This window comes from Leptodactylus fuscus, chromosome 5 (assembly GCF_031893055.1).
Source record: "Leptodactylus fuscus isolate aLepFus1 chromosome 5, aLepFus1.hap2, whole genome shotgun sequence".
Taxonomy (NCBI): Eukaryota; Metazoa; Chordata; class Amphibia; order Anura; family Leptodactylidae; genus Leptodactylus; species Leptodactylus fuscus.
In genome coordinates, this window is record NC_134269.1 from 48,255,082 (window position 1) to 48,269,403 (window position 14,322).

General features: G+C 42.7%; 1 protein-coding gene across 1 annotated transcript in view; it reads right to left on the minus strand.

Moving 5' to 3' along the window:
* Window positions 1–1,124: 1,124 nt before the first annotated feature.
* PRLHR (prolactin releasing hormone receptor) overlaps window positions 1,125–14,322 on the minus strand; it is a 46,299-nt gene continuing 33,101 nt past the window's right edge. Inside the window, exon 2 of the mRNA XM_075276158.1 lies at window positions 1,125–1,788. Within this exon, the coding sequence (XP_075132259.1) occupies window positions 1,155–1,788 (634 nt within the window). The 3' untranslated portion in view covers window positions 1,125–1,154. The remainder of the gene's footprint in view (window positions 1,789–14,322) is intronic.

The window sequence follows — 14,322 nt, forward strand, 5'->3', positions numbered from 1 at the left end:
AAGCTATAGACACCCATGTAACCTTTTTATTATTAATTTACATGTATTTTGTGCTGCAGACATTTTTGTAATAGCTTTTGCACCTTCGACTTCTCTAGCTTTTATGTTTTATGATCCATTGAAAGCTGTAGAATGCCATTCTGGGATAAGTTATTCATACTTATAAGCTGATTTATGACCAAGCCATTTTTTTGGTTTTAACAAATCAGGCTATGGGGCATTCGGTATTCGTGCTTGTGCCCATGTCCACTGGGTTTCCATCCTCAACCCCGGTGAAACTGGACAGAGAATGGCACCTCCGTCGGTCAGCTTTGAAACCCATTCATTTGAATGTGTTTTTAAAGGTAACCGCCAGTGTCTGACTGCAGCCTCTCTGCTTGTAAACCGTTTTTTTTTGGCCGGACACAAAGTTGGACATGCAGAATCCATTCCCTGTCCAGGGCTGATAACAGAAACCCGGCGGAATGACACAGGCACAAGTGTGAAAGTACCCTTACATGTCTAAATAATAAACGTGGTTTTGGCCATGAATCCACTTATCAAATTTTTAAAGGGAGGAATGAAAGACTGGAGGATAGCCAGTTTGAAAGATTAACACAGACCGGCATCCTGCAGCTTGCCATGAATTGTAAAACAGAGTAGCTGCAGAAGCCAAAAATTTCTAATAGCCTATTACGTCAATGTATATTAGCTCAAAATACGTATAAATGGAGAATAAAAATGGCTCCAGACTTGTCCATAGGCTTTAGGGCTGGTTCACACGGAGTTAACGCGTGCACATTCTGGCACATATACACGTGTCAGAATGTGAGCGCTCGAAACAGATCCCATTCATTTCAATGTGTCGGCTTACGGGCGCTACACAATGAAATCAATGGGAGGCTTTTAGCCTTCACACAGAGTAACGTTCTGTGAATTTTGCGACAAATTACACGTGTAAAATGTAGTAAGTTAGTAACCATTGAGTTCAATGGGTTTTTTTTTTCGTGCAAAATTACGCACGTTATACGCCCATAAGCCGACACATTGAAATGAATGTGATCTGTTTTGAGCGCTCACATTCTGACACATGTATACGTGCCAGAATGCGCGCGCGTGAACTAGCCCTTAAAGTGTTAGGGTGTCTATGCTAGGAATGGTTCCCAGGATGACGTCTAGAGCATCACACTCACAGCCGCACAGTTGTTGGTTGGGATAATTTTCCTCTTAAAGGTGAACATCTTCTTCAGCTCACTGCGGAATCGGTCATGAAGCCAGGCATACAAGAAAGGGTTGCAGCACGAGGAACTCATGGCAAACCAATGACAGAGAAGTTGAATGAGAAGAAAATAGTGCTTATTGATGAGATTGATGTCAATATCCCGGATAATATTGAAAACATGGATAGGAAGCCAACATATTCCAAATGCTGTTACCACCAGCACAATGAGCCTGAATATCTTCCTCTTGCGGAGTCTATCAAATTCTGCTTGGCTTTGTGTTGGGTGGCCTGGGACCACTCTGTTCTTCAGCTTAACCGTAATGCAAATATAGGACAGTGACACTGCAGACAAAGGCAAGATGTATGTGATGATCAGGGTGCTATAGGCATAGGCCAACCTCTCTGTCTCTTTATCTATCCAAAATTCTTCACAGATGGCAAAGCCTTGCTGCTGGAACTCTATATGGTACGTGTGAGCAATGGCAGGACCAACCAAGGCGAAGGACAGGAGCCAAATTCCTCCCAGGACGTAGACACATGTGGTGACAGATATTCTTTTCTTCAAAGGATGTACAGTTGCATAGTACCTTGTGAGAGAGAGAAAAAAGGACAAATAATTAGAATTTCTCGGAATGGCGGCCATATTGCAATTAATCTGAAAACATCTCTAGACATTAATTACTTCGTACAGTTATTTAGCTTCAGAGAAAGAAGTCTGTGTAGTTACAGCGAAGCTTCATGTCATTCCTAGAGATGGCAAATAAATTATTTTGTCTAATTAATGTTTTATTCTAGCAAGTCTCAGAACGAGGATGGTTCTGCCTTGTGGGTGAAAATCACTTTCTGAGACATGAGATATCCTGATCTGTTAACAAGTGGCTGAATAGCTACACTGTCAGGGCAAATGTGGGGCAAAATGCACCAGATTGTACAGATTATGGCAAATTTCTACAAAAATCATACACACATCTGGGGTTGTTTCAGCAATGCTGGGCTCACACCTGCACTCGGGTTTCCATTTTTGGAAACGCAAACCCAATCTGCTTAGAAAACAGTTACACGCAGAAACCCACAGACAACCTAGACTGTAATGGGGTCTGCCGGGTCTCTGCTCGAAAAATACGAGGAGAAAGTACTCTTCTTTCCACATGAAATCCCCCAATGGAGACCGAGCGTAGGCCATGGGGAGGGTGGCATATTTGCTGATCTAAGCTGTCCTGGACTGGCTTAGGGTCACCGTCACTGAGTGGTGGATTGTGGAGACCGCTGGAGCAGCGCTGCTCCAGCGGCTGCCCCTCATGCTCAGGCAGAGAGCAGGTCCTCTCCGTGCCTCCTCTCTGCCTGTTAAAGACGATCGCTCCGCTTGGCCCCACCCCCTCCGCTCAACCCGCCCCGCCCCCTTCTGCTCAGCCCCAACCCCTCCTCCGGGGGGGGGGGGGTGTTGGGGGCGGTTTTCTGACGTCCGCTTCAGGCAGCAGAAAGCCATGTTTCACCCCTGGTCTTAGTGATTGAAGTTTGTGAAGTTTAGCAGTTGATAACGCCTGCACCAGATCTAAGGTGATAAAAGAAGAGGAGGAGGCAAGGATCCGCGCTCAATGGGTGACACCCATTATCCACTGTGGGAAGTATTTTATGCACTTGAAAAAGGGTCTGTTTTACCCGAAATGCGTTGTGCTCTTTCTGTACTTGATATAATTAAAAATCGACTCAACCTCCTCTGTCGATGGGTTTTCACTTTCCTGGCATGACCATTTGAGCGCGGATCCTTGCCTCCTCCTCTTCTATATTCATCCTCCCGGATAATCCAGTGTTCAGTCTCGGAACCGCTGCCACTCTCACCAGAAGTGACTACTGTCTTTTTGGAAGTTTAGGGTGTTGTGATCCTATCACAACCTCATCAGGTGAGAGGCCTACTGGTCATTTCTGTTTTTATAATTTTCATCATCACTATACTACTACTCTTAGTGCGCTCGGTGTCCCTCTTTCTTTCTTTTTTTGTTAAGGTGATAAAAGAGGCACTAAGTACTTTTTAAAAAATGGTCTCCCCCATCTAGTCACCCCCCCAGTATGTGTCCCTACATGATTAATATCACCACCTCTAGCTTCTGTGCTCCTCTTAATACTTTGTTTCCATTGGCCACTTACGCCGACACCATTCCACCTCTCATAACTGAAGTTCCAATTTCCTTGCATAGGCTCATTGGCCCCCTGGAAAAGCCTCCATCCTGGTCCATCCCACTGCCTTCCCTTGGCTATTGTCCTCTCAGTGACGTAACTGTAGTTTGCACTAGCCAAAAGTAATGGTAGAGCAGGGAGCACACAAAAATAATGGCAGATATTCTCTCTAGTCTGGTTATGCGGTGCCGTGAAGAGAGCACTCAGATAATAAATCCCAATTGCACATACACTGCTTATGGGATAGTTCCAAGTGTGGTCCTGGAAACCCCTTTAATGCTGGTCTTGGGCAGGAAAGTGTACCTGGAATTTAATGTTATATAACAAATAGAACCAAAAATCTTATAATGGTTTGGGTTCTGTTTTTTTTTCTTCTAAAGAGCACCAAGTCTCACGATTGTCCTCAAGTACCTGGACTATTACATGATTAAATTCCCTATTCCTGTAGAATGTAATTACTGGTGAAATAAAAAAACAATCATTAATACTACTAGTACAGGCAAGATGGTGAATAGGTGCGTTATACACATAAGACATCTTTTGTATAGTGTATATGTGGGTTATGCCACTATGGACTGACTCACTTTAGTGACTACCCATCCAGTCTGCAGCAACACACATGTCTTTATTAAACGCCTTCATATTTTCCAGAATAAGAAAAAGAATAATAAAGTTGACATATAGAAAATATCACTAGAGTATAACCCCTGCCTCTGTAATTCTGCCTTCCATTAATCACGATGGTAAGGTTACTGTACTGACTTATCTGGTACGTGCGGGAACAAGTGTTAGCTACATTGCAGTAAGTGAGTCAATGAAGAAATGCAATTCATTAACCATTTAAAAGATAAAACAAACATGGAATACTTCACGAGTGGTGCTAACTAGCTATTGAAGTCCCATAGACCTGTTTTAATATGCTAATAATAAAATAAGCATTTGTTATAGTATCATGTTGCTTTCATGGCATGGGTGTCACTACCAGTGTGGCAGACATAGCAGCGGCTATGGGGCCAACAACTAAGGGCCCCATTTTCACTGAGACCTACAGTGCAATTAGTGATAACTATGGGGATGATGGGACAGGATGTGGAAAACTGAATGTGTCTCCATGTGACATCATTATAATTACTTTCTTTCATATGCTGTGATGTCATAGTGTACACAGTGATCTTTTTGGGTGTGCTTATCCCTATGCTATGATGTCATAGTGAGCCTGCACAGTGATGTAACTGTGTGCAGTAATCGTTTGTGCGCAGCAAGCACATAGACTCCATTATAGTCTATGGGGCCCGTGCGCTTGAACTGCACAGCGCTTGCAGTTGCGCTTGTGTTCCGTCCGTAGGGGTCCTCATGTGGACTCTTATGGACGGAACACATCAGCATATGTGAACCAAGCCTTACATGGTTCATCTTAAAAGGGTTTTCCAGGACTCTTTAATTACTGTACTATCCCAAAGATAGGTCACTAATCTAAGAACCATATGGGTCCTACTGCAGCGTTCTGGATTGTGTTGTTATATGGCTCTTTTTTTGCATGACATAAGATACAGCTTTAATCTGCATTTGTAGATTGCATAAACTGTATTCATGGACAGTGATTTCTGGAAGTATTTCTGAACCCATCACCGATTCATGGCTGTTTTTTTTTAATGCACTGCCTTTTCTCTGAATTAGTACCCCAATCATTAGAGAGTGGTGAACCCCCTGAGAGACTTTGCCCCTCTAATATGCTATATTTTTATACACAGTCATGTGACTTTGCATTCTTGTTTTCTTTACATTTTACTCATCCCATCTTTTTTGGAATTGGATTTGTATTAGTAGCTGCAAACCGAGTTCATAATATTCAGAATAAATATATTCTACCTCATATGGAGGGTTGGGCAAGACCTGCAGACTCTGTTGCTAGAAAAAAGGGTTTCTAAAAACTAGGTGGGTGGTTGGATGTTTAAATTTAACTTAACCAGGCCATAATGTACTGGATAAATGATTATATTTTCCAGTATAATAAAATGGGTTCTAGGAAACAATTCCAGGGCATAATTTTAGTTACCAGGCTACTAAAAGCTCTACTATGACACAATGTAACTGGAAATGAGTTTGAACCCTGTGGTATAGATCTCCTGCGGGTCCATTCCGCCTCGCCAGTCCCGGTCAGCACTACAACACTCACAGCAGTATAAAAGAACTGACTTCTCAGATTAAAGAGGACCTTTCACCATTTTGCCCACAGGCAGTTCTATATACTGCCGGAAAGCTGACAGTGCGCTGAGTTCAGCGCACTGTCGCCTTTCCCGATGTGGGCCCGGTGTGAAGAGCTTACGGTCCGGTACCGTAGCTCTTCTATGGTCAGAAGGGCGTTTCTGACAGTTAGCCAGAGACGTCCTTCTTCACAGCACAGCCTATCGCGCTGTGCTATGAGAACCGGGAGGAACTCCCCCCTCCCTCTGCTCGCAGTACTAGTCCATAGACGAGCATTGTCAGGGAGGGAGGGGGGAGTTCCTCCCGGCTCTCACAGTACAGTGCGATTAGCTGTGCTGTGAAGAAGGACGTCTCTGGCTAACTGTCAGAAACGCCCTTCTGACCATAGAAGAGCTACGGTACCGGACCATAAGCTCTTCACACCGGGCCCACATCGGGAAAGCCGACAGTGCGCTGAACTCAGCGCACTGTCAGCTTTCCGGCAGTATATAAAACTGCCTATGGGCAAAATGGTGAAAGGTCCTCTTTAAGACCTAAGGCACATGACAAAACCATGTGCACAGAGGCTGTCTACAACTTCAGATACAAAATGTCCTATACTACATGTGCCGTCATACCATGGACATATGTAGAAATGTTGTTAGGGACACTACCTCTGTAATACAGGAACTGATGGAGCATGCTACGATTTGTATGTGTAAAGTGTCCCCCAAAAGAGACACTACTAAAGACTGAAATTTTATACACTGTCTACCAATAAGTATTTGGTCACCCTTGTAAATGATGATATCTGCGGTCGTAAAGTACGTCACACCTTCCGCCATTAAATAGGAAACAGCATTGGCATTAGTGCATTGGCATTAGTCACATGCAAGATGCCACAAAGTGCAGAGTTGCCCGATTTCAAGAAAGGGGTAATTGTGGGGTACCACAGAAATGGTCAATGCTTAAGGGACATAGCAAGCGAACTGAATTACCCAAAATTGACAGTGGCCTATGTGATTACAAAGTGGAAGGTGAATGGTGATTGTCGGAATGTGCCCCAAGTCGGCAGACCCCAAAAACTGGGAAATAGAGACCGACGAGTGCTGGCCAGAGAAACCGCACCCAACCGATGGCTCACATACACCAGGAGTTTCACCAGGCATCCGGGAGTATTGTGTCTATCAATACCATCCGTAAGGAAGCATCTGCTGGGTTCTACCAAGTATTGAATAGGAATAAATGTTGTTTTCTATTTTACCACAGTGTATTTCTGTATAGTTTGCAATGTTTTACATTGTTTGCATTGTTCTAGTACTGGTTATTTGCATCTTCCAGTTTATGCTGGTTACTCAAGAGTCAAATAGCCATTATTGTGCTGCTGTGCAAATAGGAGAGGACCCTGCTCTGGGTTTCTAGAAGGTGTGAGGAGTTTAATGGTTGCTGGGACCCCTTGGACTTTAGATTGTGTGCTACTTCCTGTACAGCTTAGTCTGTAGCTAGCCATAGAAGATGAATTTAGTTTGTGGAAGACCACCTTCACCTCTTCACCCTGGTTATTGTCAGATAGGGTTTAACAGGCACTTCCATGTCACTGGACCCCATGTAAGCACAACCAGGCTACCTTGCATTTATGCTAAACCAGTGAGGAAACTTGTCCACGGCCAACACATGGCCTGAATTTCCCCAAGTGTGGTTGGAAAGGAGAACAATGTCCCAGGGGTTATTGCAGATCACCATGGTCGAAACAGTTAGAGGAATGAGGAAGGGGTGGAGAGCAATAGCCACCTGATGCAGTAGTGCAGGGGTAGGCAATCTTTTTTTGTTTGGCGTGCCAATTTTAATTAAAAAATTAAAGATAACTTTTATAATATTCCAAGTTTCACTGCTCATTAGCTATTATTATACTGTGAGGTCTTTTCAGACCCTAGACCTTAGCGTATAATAAGCAGTTTTATTTCAGCCATGTTTGGTCCAATCAAAACTGATGATCGAGGACTCGAGCTGCCGTGCCACGGAAATAAGGCTCACATGCCACTCTTGGCACGTGTGCGGGGGTTGCTGATCCCTGCTGCAGTGAATTATGTGTATCCATGTTGTTCTGTAACTGGATGAATCTTGCTAAGTAAAATGAGCCACGAGAAACATGATTTTCAACTATCACCATGCCTCCTACACCCTTATGTGTACCTAACACCAATGGCACCCCAAAATACCATCACACAGGAGATAATTAGCAGGGAGAGCCCCATCCATTACCTCTTCATTACTGGGCCATCTCAGGGACTATCAAAGTATTTGGCAATACAAGCCACCATGGCCATAGAAGCCTCCAACTTATACCATTCCGGATAGTGCGGGCTTATATTTGTAACTGGGCTATTCAGAGGTTCAGTAGAGCCAATAAGTTGTTCTCATGTAATATTTTTCTGTATCGAATCAAAGACATGTGGAAGTATGGTATAGGTATTTGTGGACCAGATTACAGATTTGCACAACATACAGTCATAATAATAGTAATAATAATAATAATAATAATAGTGCAGACAAACTAATTTCAGTTTTACAAGCCCCCCCCCCCCCCCACCTACAATGGCAGTCTGTAGTCTGAAGCACATTATCCATGAATATCAGCCCCGGTCTGTAGCCATCTTCTGAGCGCGGTTACAGCCGTACTTTATCAGTTTCAGCAATTCTAGGCTATTAGATAAATATCATCTAAGTAATTTCCTATGTACTTGTGAACAGCGTAACTTCATAGTGGTCCTGGAGACAAACAAAAATAGATAGCTCGTCTCTTATTAGCCATTTAAGGAATATGTGCAGCAACTTCCATTATTACACAAAATGAAGAACCTAGGATGATGGCTTCAAGTACCATTTAAATATCCGAAGAAGCATCTAAAAGCATATATCTATGGAGAATCTGATGGAAGAGGAAGTGGATGTAGACAGATAGAATGAAGGTTAATTTAGGTATACGTGTAACATTAAAATAAGTCTAATAATAATGAGAATTTATAATACTAATATAAACTGGATGATCATCGTATATACTATATATACAAGAACAAAAGCAAGGATGGGGCTATTCATTGGATCCCGCATTGATACGTTTTATCATTAAACTAGGAAACATACTAAAACCTGATTTCAATTGAAGAAATAAAACAATGTAATCTGTAATCATTACATATAAGATAAGATGTTCTACACCCCTAGGGGGATGTTTACACTAATGCTATGAACGTCCAATGATCTCATTCACCATAGAATAAGAGCAATAGAAATTAGTGATAGTAGAGTGACTGATACAGACGGAGCCCTCTCATTTTCCCATTGACTATAATTTAAATTGACTTTTTCTTCCATCAGAAAAGTAAAAAAGCACGATGAAAGAAACCAGGGTGCTGTGTCACCATCAGTGATTTAAAGGGGTTGTCCCACGTCGCATACTTACCAGTCTTCATTTCTGTGAATTCTTCTGTCTTCCGGCTTTGTCTCAGGGTGTCGGGTCTGTATTCATATTGTGAAGGCTAGACTGGTGTATGAGTGTGCACGCAGGGCCGGCGGCATCTCGCCGCTTGGCTTTGCATATGTGACCCCGGAGCGGAATAACAGCATCGCTTCTGCCGCTGCTTGCTTCATGCAGGGAAGAAGCATAGCGATGTTGCTGGCTTCACCTGTGCCGGCGTCTAACTGTCCCCGGCATCCGCCTCTCTATTACAGCAGATGCTGGGGAGTGTAGACGCCGGCACAGGTGAAGCCAGCAACATCGCTATGCTTCTGCCCTGCATGAAGCCAGCAGCGGCAGAAGCGATGCTGTTATTCCGCTCCTCCGTCCCCCGCCCCGGAATAGCAGCATCGCTTCTGCCGCTGCTTGCTTCATGCAGGGCAGAAGCATAGAGATGTTGCTGACTTCACTTGTGCCGGCGTCTAACCCTGTATTGGCGGCCCCTTCCCCCAAAGGGTAAACTACCCCCCCCCCTTCCAGGCTCGCTCCCTTGCACTTAGCCCCTCCTCCCTCCCCCTGAGAGCAGGCAGACACATCACTTGACTCAGGAGCAGCTAGGTCAGGGCTGTGGCCACAAAAAAATGAATAAAGTAAGATAGTGGACAAACAAAGCAGTTTTGCTGAAGCAATATATTTAGGAAAAGTCTTACATTCACATTAACAAGCATTATAGATAGGATCAACGAAGAAGAAGAGAAATGGGCGTCTTCACACCTTGACTTCCTTAAAACTTAGCTTTTATTCCATGTTGAATTTAAAAATACAGAAGACGGTGCAAAAAGATATGAAAATACATGGTGAAAAAGAGTTTAAAAACCGCAACTAACGCGTTTCAGGATATGGTATCCCTTAATCATAGCATTGCTGGAGGAATAATCTGCTCTAATACTCTATTTTCATATCTTTTTGCACCGTCTTCTGTATTTTTAAATTCAACATGGAATAAAAGCTAAGTTTTAAGGAAGTCAAGGTGTGAAGACGCCCATTTCTCTTCTTCTTCGTTGATTTATACAGCTTTGCAAGTCCCAAAGTCGGGATCTCACACTCTGTGATCTTCCATCAATACCTGGTGAGTCGTAACCTCAATAGCACATTTTGTTTTTTGATTATAGATAGGATCCTTGTGACGGGACAAACCCTTTAATGTCGGTTGCTCTCATCCTATGACGGATGAGAGCAACGGACATTAAAGGAAGTTTGTCAACAGAAACGCCAGATTGAAATTAATGACAGTACCTTGTAGGGTGGCCTTTACACTTTCCAAAGATGTCTTCTTTATTCTACATTGTAGCTCCATTTTAATGAAAATTAGCACTGCTATCCCTCAGCTCCTCCTCCCATTGCTTGGGTGACATCTCCCACTTTGTCTGTGGTAAGGGGCAGTGGTCTAGAGTGGAGTGTAAGCCCCAGTAGAAGAAGAAAAGCCCCCAAAGCTATTTTGAGCTAATTTATATCCGAATAAAACACAGATTTTTATGAAAATGGGGCTGCAATCCAGAATAAGAAAGACATCTTTGGAAAGTGTGGTCCTACAGCATAAATATTTACATGTTCTTAGTTTGATGATCAAGTTGGAATAGGTGTTGCAATTGGGACACCATAGTTACTTTGTTATACTGTTAACCTCTTATAAGCCTCCATCTTGAGGCCGGAGCACGATGTTGTGAAAAATCGGCGTTTTAGCTGCGGCTGAAGTGCCATGGCAAAAAACGCTGCATCTCACATTACCTGCAAAGTGGATGGTATTCTGGATAATTGCAATTGATCTTGTTACTGGAGCGCCAGAACCTGAGACCTATGGAGAGGACCAAAGTCTCGCTGCCAGGACGCCAGGGCTGAGTATCATTTATTTTTTTAGTTAAACCTACCACTGAGCTAAGTCTTTTTTTTCTATGTCAGGCAAGCGCCCCCTTTTGTGCATAGCTGTATTATGGCTTACTCTTTGATTTTACTTTATTCATCTAGTAAGAAAATGTTGGTATTTTTCATCACATCCCGTCCAGTATATATAGAGGTATTCTTCATATACATGGTACCATAGGACTCAGTACAACAGCACACAGAGCTGTATGATTTCTTTTATTTCCATATAGGTTCAAGCCCACAGCTGTGTGGTGTACATAAGCCCTAAGACAAATCTTTGTGCTACATTGTCTGAAATAACAAACCCCAACCGGCCAATGAAACATTTCCCTTGAGCCAACAATTGTCAATATGAATATTCTCTGAAATGTTCTTGGCACATAAGCGGATCCAGTGATCCACAGCGGTATTGACTGTATCCAGCTATCCTAGTCCTGGCCCTGAAGAGCAGATCTGTGAGCCATAGTCATAAGAGGGCGACATATGTGATGTGCAGGGAGCGCAAGACTACTTATTATAGGAGGCCGGTGGGAATTTCTCTTGAGACTTTCGCTGTCCTTTAAGCTAAATGTCTTGACCCTTTCCCATAGTGCAGAGCAATGGACCCATTAATACACATTGATTTGCTCCTTATTTCTTATTGGTATTGTTATATAAATACTATTTTGTACCCACTTGTACAACAGTAGTTTGTTCTAAGCAGGCTCTGGCTGACAAACTGCAGGGCAGATCCATTTGCACCTTACCCCGGTTCACATCTGCGTGTGGGATTCCATTCAGGGAGTCTGCTTGGGGACCCCCGAACAGAAACCTATATGTATAGAAAAGTGGTTACTTGGGAAAACATGCAGACCCCATAGACTATAATGGGGTCTGTGTGGGTTTCCGCTCAGTTTCCACATGAATCATGCGTAGAGAAAAGTGCTGCAAGCATAGAACTATTATGCCTAATAGCTTAGGCACTGTTCTGAACCAAAAAATTTAGAGGCTTGACATCAAAGACTCAACCCAGCCCCATGGATAGACCTGAATCAAATGTTTCCCCCTTGTGAATCGCTTCCTCCAAATCCAGTCCCCCCAATCCTCCAATTTGACGCAGAGGTTTAGATAAGTCAGAAGAATTGGCCAGAACTTCTCAGAACAGGACTAGCTTGTGAGTGTGAACAAGAGTATTATCATTCATTGACAGCAAATATTGACGATGGTGACAAATTAAGACATTAAAGGGGTTGTCCCATCACAAGGATCCTATCTATACTTCTTGTTAATGTGAATGTAAGACTTTGCAGCTCCTGCCTCCCCATGCCAAGAAATCCCGGTGAGTACCCTTCTTTTTCTACCTATGAAATATTGGAATGTTTGTATTTATTTGGATGTAACTATATAATGTGGGCACCACATGGGGATCTGAGCTACCTATATTTGGATGTGTCACCCCTCTCCCCCCAATCTGATATAGAAGACTTATCCTAATGAAAAACCCCTTTAAGCAGAAAAATATGGAGTGAAAAAATAAAAAATAAGTTTGTTAGCTGGGGAGGAAGAAGCATTCTTCATCTCAATATAATGGAGGGTTTTAGGGGACTTTATGTCACTTGTCAATATTCTATGATTTTGAAAAGCTGAGAATAGTGCGGACAAGTACACTCGCACCTAGAGGAGAAGCGGCAGTAATGTTACCGCTCATCACATGATCTCTGACTAGGGGGTAATGAGATTTGATCAGAGAATCTGCTGCAGTTTTTCAGTACTTAATGGACAGAATTTCAGTCTGGAAAGCTAAGTAAAATATGTCATACCTCGAGCCTGCCCCGACCTTACCCAGCTATTAGTTCATTTATGATTTATTCTTAACATTGGTGAATGTATTTACGGATTAAGCAAAACATTATCTAATAGCTACAGATGTAGCAGAACTGAACTGGACAGTTACCGATACAGCAAAGACTCAAGTACAGTGTTTGGTGCAAGTATAAAGGCAATGATGGATTATGATATGGGTAATTTGGATGAGTATTTGGGGCCTAAGACTCCTGGGTGGGGGTCCATGGCCACCAAACTACTCACCAACTTGAAAGACTTCATGTCATAGAAAGAGGGCATGCTGTGGTGCGTTGCTTTAATAAATTAGAGGGGGTGTGTGGAGTGGGGCAGGACGTGTTCCCAGCAACCCTCCAAGAAGCCATCTCTCTTTGGCTTCTTCTTTATCATCATCTGGTTGCTGCCAAAAAAACGTCCTTGCTTTAGAGTCGTGATGTTATATGTCTAAGAGTATCACTGTGGGTAGATAAAAGTGTGCATATGTATGTAAAGCTGTAACCATTGTAAACATGTCTGCAGTCATGGTAGTTGTTTAAAATGGTACCACTGCAGCACTAGGGACATGAAGTCTATTGTTTAGCCTTTGACTATTAGAAAACAACATAAAGGTAAGTTTTCTGGTGCAATAAACTTAATATCTCCCCCCCATTGGGGCACAGACCCTTTCCCATCAAGTCTATTCTATATAAGCCCTGGTGACCTAGTTGCATGGACACTATCCCTTATGAGGGCTAACATGGCCGTGAAGAAGCAGCACCATGCATGAATTAGATAAGACAAACTCCGCAGTTCACATAAGGATTCAGAAGCAAAGCCAAGTTTTCCTTTCTAGCTGAAAGAGAATTTTAATTATTCAGTACAAAATCTCTATCAAGCTTCCATTAGGAACCTTGAAATATAAGTTATTAATATATTACTGTACATGTATTATTTTTTAACAGAAGAGGTTTCTGCCTTTTGTTATAATGAATGCTTTTTACACTTAGAAGTGTCAACGTAGCTGAGATGTTAAGCTTATAATGTTTGTTTTAATTGCCTAATGTGTGAATATTCAATCTAGCTCCCTGCAACGCCTCCATGTGATCCCCAAGAGTACGCCTTAGGTGACTTAGTAGTGAGAAAGGATGAGACGTGACAGGGGTTAATGAGAAGATTCAAGCTTGTTGACCTTACTTTTTCCGAAAACCTTGTCAAACTCCTCATTAACTTAAGCAAGTGAGTCTAGCGTACTTGGTGGCAATATCGTGTCAGCACATTTTCAAGTCCACTTTGAAGTCTAATGCAGAGAGAGGACAGACTTCATGACGTGTGCAGAAAGTTTATTGGATTTGTCGAATCAAACACTTCTGCAGCGTCAATCTGACACTTCCATTGAAGCTGCTAAGAGCTATCTGTCGTCCATTCAACTATACCTATATCATCCACATATTGATGACTGACACAGTTTGGAGCACAATTCTAGTACTGATAGACAGATGGATAAGTGTTGGACAGAGGACACTAGACGTCTATACTTTCGGAACAGCTTGAGAGCTACAGGAGGAATAGAGGATTGCTTAGA